The following is a 14,933-nucleotide window of genomic DNA, read 5'->3' on the forward strand; positions in this document are numbered from 1 at the left end:
TGAAACTGACTGTAAATGTTAAAGCTGTCAATACTTGTTCATTAGTCCTGTCCAGTTGGCTGAGCAGCAACGATTCTACTCAGCAATTTACCTGCAGGTGGCTACCAGATTTAGACCTGCTGCCAGGTATGAAACAAAGGGCGTCGGAGTGAACTATGAAACTGCAAAGAAACGCAGGAGGAAAGGTGAACCTTAAACCTCAGGGACAGACTGGCTCGGCCGGCAACTGCAACTTCCAGCAACCACACAGAACAGCAAAAGGAATACGCTTTTGATCCAAATTGCTAGGAAATTTCCCAGAACCTTCCTGTTCTTGTTGCTTTCCAATATGGCGGCTGTCAGGCTGCTGAGCATGCATGCGCACTCACCCACAAAGCTTTTTTGTTCAATTACAGAATAGTGTAAGCGTGATTGTGCGCACAACATCGTAAGACATAGTGGAGAGGATTGTGGGTGTGCACTCAAGCCCCTGAAGCCCACCCAGAGGCTATGATTGTAGTTTTAAACAACGTTACCCCCTGCAAAGATGACACCTTTTGAATGACATTTTACGTTTCCAGTTTCTCAAAGTCCCAAATCCTTCTGTCCCCTTCTTCTCAGAGCTCAGAATCTTTGATGGACATGAGCATATAAAAGCATTCTGCGTCACCAAAAACTGCCATAATTTGTACATAAAGAGCAGAATATGGATTTATAAATTAAATTACGCAAATAAAATATATAATTGTCCTTCTCCTTTAAGGAGTCACATTAATAAATCAGTAGGACACAAATCATTCAAAAAGTCTAACATCCCCATAAGAAAAGCGACCCCTTTAGCCAATTTGAAAGGTTGGCAGGTATATTACAAATGGTGGCACCTAACAGTTCAGCTTCTATGAACGTTCACTCAACGCATACACGGCAAGTCATAATTAAAATGCAACTTTTCCTTAAATTTAACCAGTTAAGTAAGGTCAATCAACACGCTAATAACTAATTTTAATCTAATAAACAATTCTAATGAAAGTCGTTGTTTCGGCTCTTTGTGAAAAAGGTTCAGTGAAACGGCCTGTGACATAAAACAAGATGATAGGAGTTGCAGTCGCCAGCAGCAGTTGTGTACCATGCTGGCCATAATGGTTTCCGACAAAAGAAATATGGAAGACACCAGCTTCCCGTTAAAGACTAAATATTATATTAAAGTAGAGTGCTGCACACTATAAACTATGGCCTATTTCGAGAGCCATCGCGATTATTTTTAGAACATTAACGGAGTTTGTTCATACTTTTCATTCTTTACTTTTAAATACTTTTATTTCATTGGAAAAAAATGTATTTGTCAAGCAGATGCTTGGAGCATTCCCCTGCTGAACTAATAACACCTTGTAACACTTTAAAGAGCGCAGTCTTTTGTAGTAGAAAGTACACAATGTTCTAGCATCTTTCACTTTTTTTTTTTTTTTAAATAGTATAGTGAATTTTTTTATGCAGCTTGGTAAATTTCTTTTAAGTCTGCCTGTTCAATTATCCAAGGAAACTACCCAAAGGTCAATGGCAGTGGACTGCCAGGTAGACCAGATTAAAGCGTAGATTTAAATACCTGCTAAATCTCTTGTGTGAAGAAGAAGAAAAAAAAAAGTGAGATTTTTACCAATTCCGAAACAAAGTTATGTTTATCTAATTCCGGTGCTATCACCATAGCAATGGAATGGCCCAGTCAGAAGGAACATTCCACTTGTAGCAATGTATGTATGGAGCTGGGGAGGTAGTCTCCCTACCACCAAACCAAGAAGGATTAATAAACGATTTGCATTATCATGGGTTAACCCATTACGCATTACGCACAGCCAAATCACCCTTCATAATGCCTAGAGGAACCACGGAGCTAAAGCATACAACTTCATCAACCGTAGAGGGAGGTGAAAATATAAACCCCTGATCTCGGAGTCATTCACATTCCCAGTTATGCCCTTTGATTCATTAGCCAAATAAATAAAGACTTTCAATTAAAAAAAAAACAACATGTACGGTGGATATGTTACTTGCTAATAACTGGCATTTTGCCCAGATCAGAAAACCATTATATCCACCTTTCTGTCCCAGTGGTAGGTGTGAGATTTTAGAAGGCTTTGATCTTTAATGCAGTTATGTGTAGAGTTTGCCTACCTTCCAAGCTGGTGCCACACTTACAGGATCAAAGGGGATTCTAGGGCAAACAACGATTTCTAATCACCATAGCAACCAATTAACCCCCCATCTCCTATAATAACAATATTCTGGCCCAAAAAGGTGTGAATAGCTAAAAAATAAGTAGATCAGACTACCTTTGTTTTTGTTTGCAGACACTGGTTTGGATAGAGGTCTTCCAAGGGGGGGGGGGAAGATAGATCCTAAGCTAAAAGCACTAAAGTCAAACTTCTCTAGATGTATTAAAAACCCTTACAAAATTTTAATTCTATTCCACCATGCATCTTTCATATTCCAGAATCTCTTTACAAAAAGGCTCCTTTCCTAAGCGCTTAGCCTCATATAGTGTCAATATATCATAGTCAGAGCATACTCCTGTATGTCTCACAAATCAGAATTAGTCCTCATTACAGAATCAGAACAAACTGGAGATTAAATGAATATAACATAATATCTGAAGCATCTAACACAGACCTATGTTCAGCATTTCCCAGAACATAAATGATAAGAAAATGGTCTCTGATTCTACTTCGTGGTGCGCTCTTAAGTATGCTATCAGGGGCTATCTGATTAAGACTGATACTTGCCTTAAGAAGCAGAGAGGTAGATTAGCAGCTGATCTATACATAATGTTACCCAGAATTTAAAGAAAATAAATCCTACTCTACTATTGAGTAAGAGAAATAAAAAAAGATATTCATCTAGAAATCAAAGCTAAACGGAAATACTTTTTTCCCAAGCAGAAATTGTGTCATAGTAATAACAGAGCGGATCCGATTCTCAAACAAATCGATATCGAGAAACGAGATAAACGGAACTTAGAAAACAGTGTACCAAGTACTCTTGGTTCCATCACAAATAAGCAAGGCCGTTAAGAGCTATTACAATGCACCATATAACCGTATAGAGAATAACAATCCTGGACCCTAGATTAAGGATTATTTACCGGGGTTTAAACACCATAAAATAAGAGAAAAAGTTATGTATTCTTAATCAACCGTTGATCAAAGTTAAAATTGCTATTAGCAATCTGAAAAAAGGGGAAGCCACCGCGCCCTGATGGATACACGGAAGCTTGTTGCCAAATATTGGACCCGCTGATCCCCCTTTACTTCTGAAAATGATCAAACTGGGTTCATTTTAGGCAGGTCGGGAACAGATAATACCCATAAGATATTTAATTTGATCTCTGAGATACAACAAACAGATCCCGCTGCAGTCTTTTTGGCTCTTGATGCCGAGAAGGCTTTTGAAAGGGTAAAGTGGGATGCTTTTGGTTTACATGTATTTTTTTAAAAAATAGTTCAATGGCTCTCTATACCTCAAGGAAAGGCAATTATGACTTTTTCAAAATTAATAACAGCACGAGACAAGGTTGCCCCTTGTCTCTATTGTTTTATGCCCTAACAAATTAACCACTGGCAGTTTTTATAAGGAACTGAGAAGAGGTAAGGGGCATCAAGGTTAATGCACAAACAACAATATACGCAGAAGATATGCTTACAGTGACCGTCCTGCTTTCTATTATTGATTGATTTAATGCTTACTCAAATTATACGTTGAACTCTAAGACACAGGTGATTTCTTTTTAACCAACGACAGATCAGTAGCGTTTTCTTGAGACAAAATTCCATTTTAATTGGGCTAACAAGGTAATAAATTATCTAGGGATTAAATCAATGTTCGATTTACATAACGCCCAGAGGGTAAACTATTCCACATAGGATTAGTGGAAGGGTATCCAAGTTTCATGGCTTGGTCGTACAAACATTTTTAAAGCTTATATTGTTCCTAAGATTCTGTACGTATTCAGAGCTATCCAATTACAAGTCACTGAGAGGGTACAAGTTACAAGTCACGGAGTAATTTGAACAAGCTATTGTCAAGTTTTGCTTGGCTATCTAAGAAACCTAGAATAACAAAAAATAATTCTAAAATAAATCTGAACAAAGCAGTACTGGAACTCCCAGATTTAAAGATGCCACATGATGCATCTATGTTCTATTACTTTCTAGTGTGGAACAATAAACATGGATCAGAACTTGAGGTGGTACATATATGAGAAGTCTTAACTTCAAAACTTAAATCCATTCCATCCATCAAACCTTATGTCATAAGGCCTCCAATTGAAGCTCCCCAGTTTCACATTCAGGATATCAACCCTTACTAACTAAACAGGATTATAACTTTAGAAGGTTTAACCTCAGATCATCTTATGAGAGATTCCAGGTGAAATCTCATCTCCTGAGACAGGAACTTTTTTCATATGTTACAGTTAAAAACTTTTTGAGATCAAACCCTATAGACCTATATTCTATTTTGGATGAATTTATTGAGGAACACCATAAAACCAGATTAATCTCCAGACTAATGAACACTTAAACCCTCTCAATGAGGAAATGGAGAGAGAAAGAAAAAAGAGATTGGTGTAAATTTTTTGTCCATTGAGTTTTGGTTTGACTTGTGGACTAAAGTCAGGCAGGTAGATCACGGTATTACCTTACAGTAGTCATTTTACAAAGTCAATTCAAAGATCGTACCTGGTCCCCTCTCATATCAACAAATTTCATTCCATAACCTCTAGTGACTGTTGGTGGTGTAACAGCGCACAGGGAACTATGTTCAGCAAAAAGTTGACATATAAAACAGGAAACTTCAAAAAGTCTTTGCTTCTATTTTTAAATCACAATAAACACTTAAGCTACAATCTTATTAACATATTAACGGCTGTTAAAATTTACAACTAGTTATTGGACAGAACCCAACGCTTCAGCATGGTCTGAAATTCGTAACTAAATTTCATTGTCATCTAATTTATCGGTTTATAATGATATATGGTCTTCTTAGCTCCTTTTTTGGGAAATTGCCACTTCATTAGCAAATCATTCTTTCCAAACGTATCAATCATTAACCCGTAGCTCCATGACATAACTTATTTTCCTGCGTCTATTGGAAATGCGCGAGAGAACATGATTTTAGAACTCTATACTGTTAAGCCTTTCTTTAATAGAAAGATGCTAGAAGATATTAACGTGTTGAAGATATGACCTTTGTCTTATGAAGTTTGATCATTCCTATGTATTTTTTTTTTTGTAAAATTGATAAAACATCAAAGAGACAACAAAAAAATATTTTAGGAGTTTGCTACTTACCAATAAACCAGGGTTCTGCCATTTTAAAAACATATAGTTGTTCCAACACAAAGAAGTTGCCCAATGCTCTTTTCTTTTAACCTAAACTGGCAATAGTGTACTTGTGAGCTGGACTTTAGTATTGTATTAATCTCCAGTTTACGACTCTCGGAAGGAAAGGACAGACCTTAAGTGCCCACCAACTTCCTCCCGCAGAAAGTTATCCTAGGACACATACTACGGGACGTAACAAATGTTCTATTCACATTCGCTGTATGTTCCTCTGAGCCTCTGCAGGATCTAAAGTACGAATCTGTTATTTCACTTGGCAAACGATCATGGTATTCCTGGGATCAACTTGCTTGCCCAATGATGTATCCCGTTATACAAGTGGCTATTGTTTCATTAGAAAGATTGCAAACAAACACAAACCAAAAATTATATTGAGGAGCCACTGGGATAGCTTTAGGTGGGCTAAGTGGACCCCCAATCACATTCAACCACCTGACATCTTAAAATATGACTGCCCTGTACAGATGAACAAGTTCCCAGAAGGCATGGACGCCATGTGTCAGCAAACAATGGCTTAGTACACCTCTATGCAGGAAAATAAATATCTAATAAAGAAAAATACTAAAATGTTGTAGTTCCCTAGCACAATGTAAAGATCAAAAATCACGACCCTGATCGGGTCTAGACAGAGACAGGTCCAAGACCCTTTGTACTTTCGCCGTGGTATAAAAAGCTACAGGCAAAATACAACACCATCTTCCCTTCATATTATCTGCTTGGCATCTATTTTCTTCCAGGTTCTTGCTAGGTGATAATGAACACATTTACCACTCGTTGGTTTAGAGATAAGCTGAGAAAGTACTGAATACATTTAATATGACACCATTCAGAAACAAGAATGCTCATAATTAAACAATAGAGAAAGTAAAAAAATAAATGGTCTTAGACAGATATCGCCAATCTCTGCTATTGTCCTCCTGCCAAGTAAAGGGAGCAGAAACTCTTTATTGCAATCAAGTCTTTCGACCCATATCACTTCAGGCTTGTTATAGCCAGAGGAATAAGCTTGTAATAGCCATACAGCCGTCTCATTAAACCCCCTCGAGAAATCTCACAAGAACCAACCCTAGAGCTGGCCGTCGGTGGGCAGCCGCATATATATGTTCTACTACACAGGACAAGAATCTTCTAGAAACCTGACGAATCCCACCACGTATTTGCAAAAAGCAAGGGCCCCTTGCTACATGAAACATGTTTTAGTTACAAAGAACCTTAAAATTCACGATATTAGGGATTCTCACACCCATTGTTTCTTCAAAAGCTCTTTTTCGCACCCACGGATCAGACATTGTCTTCTCCCTACCTCGTAAAAAGAAATACTTGTATGTGCCCTCTGCTTGCAAAATGATGTAGGAATTCAGTAGAAAGGCAGCGGGTTTCCTAAGACTCCGGTAAAACGATCTATTACCGTGGCAGCCCAACTGTGCAATTTTAACCAGAGTAACTCAGATTTAGAACGTCTGAGCGGCGCACATTTCTTCGCAAAGCACCCACATCTGGCACTTGACGGCTGCATCTTAATCAGCACAAGTTAAGAATAATCCAGCTTCGTACACAGTGTTACGCGGTATAGTAGTAATTCCCAAATAAAAATAGATCCGTGATGTTTATGAATTCGGTATCTTAGCTCTTTCATTTGTATCGTTAAAATCCTTCTATAAATCTCTCTGCAGCCGGTTTTTCGCTATGCAGCAAGCTCCACGGATCGTTTTTATATTTGCAATGAGCTTAACTGAGCTGAACATTAATTCTATGGATCAAGAGCGATCAAAACGAACGGAATACGCAGATGTGGTAAAGAAGTGTTTCAGAGTCTAGTATGAGTCCGGCTCTTTAATACAAAACACAATTAAGGATACATAAAAGCATTAGCAAAGGCTTTAACCCTTTGAATGCTGGAGCGGGAATACTGTAATACTGCCAACCTTTATAATAAAAATAAAATAAAATAAAAAGTTTAAACTTCCCATGTATGCCCCTCTGCCTCATCACCATTTTGGGGTGGTAGGAGTTGTAGTTCACAAGAGCTCATAATTAACCCGTTTTTTAAAAAAAATATATATGTATTTACTTATGTGTGCCTGTGTTCAATAGCATATCTTTATGGGAACGCAAGCTGTGAGGATGCCCCAGGCCCACAAAGCAGGGGTGCAGCACCAGAGACTGACTGGGATACCAGAAGATTTCCCAGTAGGCCGCCTCCTCAGTGCAGGTCTTCAGGGCAACATATCCATATCTCATTTGTGGCTGGCATTTAAGGAGTAAACGATTAGCATTTCAAAGTAAACCTTGTGTCCCCAACTGCCAGACCTCCCGTCCAGATAGTCCAGCTGAACGTTGGGGATCTGGGGTCTGCGAAGTTCAAGTGGACGTTTCAATGCCACCCACGGAGCTTCCAGGCACAATGGTGGCCTTAATGGGGCATGCAAGAGACCCCCACTTTAGAGGGTAGTGTGGGGTCATAGAGATTGCTAGGAGTGGGCAGAGCTACTATTAAGCCCGCCCCTTTTACACCTTTCACCAAACATGGCACCAAGCACCTGCCTTGGGGGGGGAGCCAACAATGACCCAGATGCCACCTTGCACGTAACACGGGCTGATGATAATTGGCCCTTTCGATCACGTTCTTGGCAATTTCTTCTCCTCCTTGGCATTTAAAGAATTGTTCCACATGCCCTGCCAGCTTCCTGTGTAAACAGCACAGCCCTAATTCTTTGTATTCATTTCTGCCCAGGACAACAGCGTATCTATCCTTTATTAGTAAATTTCCGCGGTATAGTAAATCAGAGCCAAATACCAACAGGATACTTAGCAGGAACAGAAACATAGAATTTGACAGCAGATAAGACCCATTTGTCCCGTCTAGTCGCCCGTTTTTCCTGCTGTAAAGCCTCAGACCTTAATCGGTCATTGGTCTCGTCTTCAGCAACCATATGCCTATCCCATGTATGGTTAAAGCCCCTACCACTTCTGCTGGGAGGCTGTTCCATTTATCTAACACACTCTCAGTAAAGTAAAACCTCCTTACATTACATTTAATGAACGATCGAGAAAACATGAAAATTCTGTTTTTTTGTATATTAAAATAAAGTTAATGGAATTAAGAATACAGGGACCACAATGTTTCTCCTTGATTCAGTAATTCCTCCCAGGAGAAAGCACATTTAACCCCTTTGTTGCTGTGCCGCTTGCAAAAGCTGATGTTAGTAACACATACGATGGCTTGGTGCATCACAACAGTGTTTTCCGTCAGTGAAAGGGTTACTGTATTAAAATTAGAAAAAATAACAATATGGGGCCACCAAAGTAACGTAAATGGCATTGTGGGGGTGTAAAAAAAAATCTGTCGCTGTCAGTTATTGCTGATGCCTAGGATTCTTTTGGATGCCTAGAATAACATTTATTAACCCTTTGCAGTATGTTGGACAACACAAGTGTCTAAACAAACAAACAAAAATGAAAAATTGAAAATATAAAATAAAAGAGGCAAAAGAAGAGACTCTGGTGGCCACACTGGGCCCTAGGAAATCAAGCTGGATAATCTGTCCCTAATAACAGAATTCATTTAGTTACTTTAATGCAGTATTCTGGAATGCAGGCGCATCCCTGCCTTCCTCTTGCTTATCAATTTCTGCTCAGAACTTCCTCAGAGTTTTTTTTTTCCTTGTACGTTTCAACCCTCTTGGAACAGAAAAATGCTGTTCTCCATCTTATAATCGTAAAAAAAAAAAAAGAAAAACAAGCCACTTTCTCGCCCCCAAATTCCTTTCATGTCTGCCAGCTAAATATCTTGAACCTACTTAAATAACCTAAACAAGGAGAATACAAGTCGAAGACATGTTATTAAGATGGATTCATTAATGAAATACAGCTTTTCCAGTCACTTTCCTAAAAAAAATAGGGCTTTATATACAGAAAAATAGAATGTGACGGCAGATAAGACCCATTCGGCCCCGTCTAGTCTGCCCGTTTTATAAAAAAAAAAAAAAAATCAAAAAAACTCAAAATACGTAATCTGTGTCTACTACTTACGCTAGGAGGCTGAATCTAAAAGACCAAAGGACTGATTAACAGACATCCCAACTCTCCTGGAAGTTCCGGGAGTCTCCCGCATTTTAATAGCGGCTCCCTGATACCAGTAAACTGTAAGAGACATTCCGCAAACGAATGAGAGAGAGAAGATACTTTCATAAAATTGGAGAGATGGCGGGGAAGAATTTTTCTGTAATAAATATTTAATATTCTTTAGTTTCTGACAAGTTTCTCCCTGTAAAGGATAACTCTAACATTATTAATCTTAACACCAAAAAGGCAAGAAATTAGACGTTTTCACTTGTTGGGTAAAAATATTGTAGAATATCCAAGAAAAAAAAATAGGGGGGGGGATTTCTGTATTAATCTAAATAATACACTACATCCGAAGCCAAACGTAGAAAATAATAAGGGGAAAAGGCTAGCATTCCTGTAAAAGTAGAGAATCCTAAGCCATATCTTTGCTAAAGCACTAATAGTTGCCATGTTCTTTGAAAATAAAGTTGGATTTACCTGTTTTTTTCCACAATTTAAACAAATATGCGAGGGAAAAGTTCACTGACCCCACGTATGTTAAAACTGTACAAACCTGTGAATCCGGCTCAGTGTCACTTAAAGGGGTAATTCAGGTTTTTAACGTGAGAATCATTTCTGCCCCTAAAGTTCAACGATACAGGTGTATTTCACGGCGCCTCCGAAAAATATTTGTTTAAAAAGAAAAACGATGGAATCTAGCCCACAGCAGGGGTTACTAATGCCTAGAGCCCGAGATGGACAAAAATAACAAACCAAAATACATTTTTACGCATGTCCGGATCTTCAAGACAATTAGAAACGCAGAATCTGACGGCAGATCAGACCCATTCAGCCACATCCAGTCTGCCTGTTTTCTTGCAGTAAAGACTCAAACCTTAATCAGTCGCCGGTCTCGTCTTCGATTGAGGAGCCATACGCCTATCCCATGCATGTTTAAATTCTCGTGCTTTATTAGCCTCTACCACACACAATGGGAGGCTGTTACCCTCTCAGTAAAGATAAACTTCCTTCCATCACATCAAAGCCTCCAACCCTCTGGTTTCAGATCATGACCTCTTGTTCTAATGCTTCTCCTCTGATGACACTTGTGGTCAGGAACAGCGGCGTATTTACCTTCGGCTCTGTCCTAGGCCGTGAGCTCCAGCATCGCTGTGCAGACTCCCCCATTGTATTAATGGGCCAGATGAGTAGATCAGTGATCCCCCATTTAACTAGCCCATTGAACAGTGGAGTTACCTGTTAAGTGCCAGAGGGGCTGTGGGCCTAGGCTACAATACACTACTGTACATGGCACCTCAAACAGCACGATTTCTATCCTTCCTTATAACAATCCCTAGAATATGACCGTGGAATTCCGAGATTTAGCATGCTTTGGAAATGGAATACAACTGAACAGACAATAGACTGCCCGTCTTGAGATATTATAAGTGTACGGCATTTTCTTCAGGAGTGGGTGCCTGGGGAAGGGACGTCACGGTCCAGCTGTGCTTCTATCTGAATAAACATGGATTATGACAAAAACAAAACATACATTTATGCATAACCACCACTATCAAAAACTCATAATATATCTTTGATGACTTGCAAAACACACGTTATCTAATCTGTTTCTTGTCCCGACCGTGATAAAGATTAGGAATAAAAAGCGACTGCCATTATGCCATGGTGTGTATGTGTATATGTGCACACACACACACACAATTTATATAGGATAAGTATGGCTTCCATGCCACCCATCGCACAAAGATATGATGTCATATCCCAGCAATCAGCATAGAGGATAGTGGCCCCTGAGGTAAGTGGCGAGGGCGGCTGTGGTATTGCCGTCAGTCAGGCCTAGGGTAGCACCTAGCCAAAATAACCCCCCCCCCCGGCAATATAAGATGCTTAAAAAAACAAAACAAAAAAAAAAAAAAAACGGTGTAAAACGTATTATACAATTTATTTTGGAGACAGTTTGTTGATCATGATTTCATGTGGGGTGAAGGACATTTAATTCAATAAATAAAAAGTTTAAATAAACACCTTTTTATACAACCATTAATTAGGATACACTAATAAAACCAAAGACCAAATCCTGTTCACACAATGCCTTTGTAGATCAGGGATTCAGGAAATACAGTTTTATTAAGTTCACCCTGGTCTTAAAATTCTACATTAGAACACATAATAGCCACCGCTTTATATGATGAAAGTCTAAAAGTCTAGATTTCAGTAACAGATATCCACTATCCATCAAGACGGGTTTGCCCTGTTTTAGAACCACGTACCTGAGCCTGTTATTCATAAATTACATCTGCGTGTTCAGCAATGACAATTGTGTAAAATACATGTAATGTTTCCCAACATGCATTCAAACTCAAGCGTTAAAACGATTAAGACGTCTGCCCCTTTTCTTTCCTACAGTCACAGCAAAACAGTATCCTATTAACTGCAGCACACGCATTTCGATAATTATATGTTTATATTGTATTCATCTTCCAGAAAGGAGAAATTAGCTGCATCATGTGTGATGTACCCACAAGCACAGCGCTATCAGGGTAAATTTATGACAAAAAAAAAAAATAATAATAATAATAATATTATATATATATATATATATATATATATATATATATATATGGAAAAAATAATACAATATCTGGTTATACTATATCACACGCACACACACATATATATATATATATATATATATATATATATATATATATATATATATATATATATGTGTGTGTGTGTGATATAGTATAACCAGATATTGTATTATTTTTTCTATATATATATATATATATATATATATATATATATATACTAAAATATTAAATAGTTATTTTTTTCTCCTCTCTCCCCTGCCCTACTGGGATAGTTCATTACCCCCACCACAAACGTCTCCACCCCTGCGGAGCTCACTGATTTGCATCCTTTCATTCTATGCTTTTCTTATCCTTTTTGAAAAATATATTTATACCCTTGCTGCCTGGTTGTAAAGTAAAGCTGTATATGTTGGACAATCTGGCCACATGTAATTTCACGTCAAGCTGGTTCTACTCTATTATACTTCATTATCGGTTCATCACATACTTGTGTTTACCTAAAATCTTAAAAAAAAATAAATAAAAAAAAAAAAATAAATAAAGACATTTTAATGTAATTCACTCCAGTTACACGACGTAGTCAAGGAAAACAGGCTCCTACTAGTACCATCAAATAAGAAATTACCCATATTATTTTTTTCTGGATAATTTTAACTTTGATCTCTGCGATTTGTGTCCACGGCTAACACGTCTTGGGAAACGGTGACTTCTGCTGCTGATAACCTTGCACAGAATTCACATCATTGGGCTGAGGTTTTTAAATCCCATGGATTTAACCTACATACAAGCTTAACCTCTGCCGTCCGGGCATACATTTTTCATGAACTGCAGTTACACAGAGGTTCTGCAACAAGCGTTGATTTATAGAAGCAACAATCTCAGGTGTCACACGCCCTGTACACTGGAGGTGTGATTGACCCACCCCGGGAGGACTTGTGTCATACGCTTGTGTTACAAACCTGATTTAAACCAAACAAAACATGTTGCACGGTTTACTAAACATGGAATTTGACTGTAGATAGGAACCATTTGGCCCGTCCAGTCTGCCTATTTTTCCTGTTGTAAGACTTAGGTCTTCTGCTACTTATGGGAATGCTCTCCACAGGGTTCACATCAATGTGTACCCCCACATATTCAGCACGTTAAATAAGCAGACACATTGTAGAAACCAGAAATTAGAGAAATACAGAGTCCGGGGAGGGCATCTTCTATCATGAAGATCAACAAACAAGGGGGTGGGGAAGCAGTGGTTGCACAAGAAAGACAGCTTCCCAAGCTTCTAGGGTTTTAATAAACTGGGTTAGTGTGTTAGACTGCGGCCACTACTGTAAATCAAAATGAGCTGTTGATGTTCTGAGATATCTTAGTCCCACAACCTGCCAGCAGCTTTTGGGTCACCTTAGTAGTTCAAATGCAATGTGTAGGTTATTGGTGGTAGCACCAGTTCAATAAAGGGTAATCATATACAGATAGATAGCAAAAACCTATTAACCCCCCCCCATTCCAGGAAGCCTTCAGGATCACAATGTCAGCATTGTTCTCCTAAATAAACTTCTTAGAAGGCAACCTCTAAAACAGTCAGTTGTTTGGTGATTTTATTTGTGTTTGTTTTCAAGATTACTTTGGTAGTCAGAAGGACTCCCAACACCAAGGGTGTCTCAGTAAGCAGAGAGTACATTAGGGAGGTGGTGGCCAGAGCTGGATAAGGCTACTGACTTTATGCATCCTTTTCATGTGCAGGATGCTGATACACTGTTAAAAGCACCACCTTAAGAAAGACATGGAAACTCAACTTCTGACCCACAGATGTCACACAGCTCCTAACAAACAACAGACTTAGTACTTCTTACAAGCATATGCAAAAAAACAGGGATCAATACTTACTTCATCTTCGGAAAGTCCATAGATGGGTTCCACCACAGCAGCCATCAGGTCGGAAAGGGTGGGCTACAAGCCCTTTAATCAGGTCAAAGTTGGAAAAGACCCCCAGATGATATCTGCACAGATGTGCTGAGCTTCCAATAACAATAGAGCAGGTGATCCCTCTAAGTACCAGGAACAATCAGGCAGTGTCCTGGTACCTTCAGGAAACGTGTAATCCTCGTATAATGTTTAGAGGCGTACAAGGTGCCCCAGAACACCCTAAAAATGGCAAATCCCCAAAGTGGATACAAAGCCTGGCTCCTGTGTGTGCCTGCACACTCCCTGAGCTTCCTCCTTGTCTTTGCCTCTGTATTGCAGCTCTCACACAAACCCACACTCATGGAGGAGGAGGGGCGAGTGAATTACAAGCCCCGCCTTCCCTGCGCTCATGCTTATTGCAATCAGTAACAGGCAGAAGATGACGCCCAGCCCAGGAAGGCGTGGGTCAGGCTGATTACCCAATGATCATGGGATCTGCTGCTGTGGGGTTCGGTTGAGCCTTCCTGGCAACCTTTGGTACCCTTTTAATAAACGAACAAGACAGGAGATGCAAAGAACACTCAAAGCGGATAACTTGTATCAAGCCATGCTCGAATGATACATTGTATCAAGCCATCTCCTTGCAGCTCATCATAGAGAAGACCTCCACGCACAGACATATCCATTGTAATGCATTATTATAAAGATACAAGTTAGCCCCAGGGGGTTTAGCTGACACATTCTTACACACTCACGTTTTATTTTTATTGATTTTTTTGTTTTGGTAAATAAGAATTTACAAATGAAAATAAAATACTTCTACCCCTTATGTCCTAGTGTTAGATTAGCTGTGGCAGCAGCGCCACCTAGTGGTAGTAAGAAGGATTGCATCTTAGTAAAATTACTTTCTGTTCATTGCATTATCTCAACAGATTGTAATTATCACAGTCCAGAGCTTTTCAAAACGTAGGCATTTTTCTTCTCCTGTAAATCAGTC

At 39.0% G+C, this 14,933-nt stretch overlaps 1 protein-coding gene across 3 annotated transcripts in view; it reads right to left on the bottom strand.

The window, feature by feature from the left end:
- NEDD4L (NEDD4 like E3 ubiquitin protein ligase) overlaps nt 1-14,267 on the bottom strand; it is a 183,638-nt gene extending 169,371 nt beyond the window's left edge. For all 3 annotated transcript variants that reach the window (XM_053448183.1, XM_053448182.1, XM_053448181.1), the window contains exon 1: nt 13,919-14,267. In XM_053448183.1, the coding sequence (XP_053304158.1) occupies nt 13,919-13,963 (45 nt within the window). In that variant the 5' untranslated portion in view covers nt 13,964-14,267. The remainder of the gene's footprint in view (nt 1-13,918) is intronic.
- Between the last annotated feature and the right edge of the window lie 666 nt (nt 14,268-14,933).

The sequence above is a fragment of the Spea bombifrons genome, chromosome 1, assembly GCF_027358695.1.
Source record: "Spea bombifrons isolate aSpeBom1 chromosome 1, aSpeBom1.2.pri, whole genome shotgun sequence".
In the NCBI taxonomy this organism is placed as follows: Eukaryota; Metazoa; Chordata; class Amphibia; order Anura; family Pelobatidae; genus Spea; species Spea bombifrons.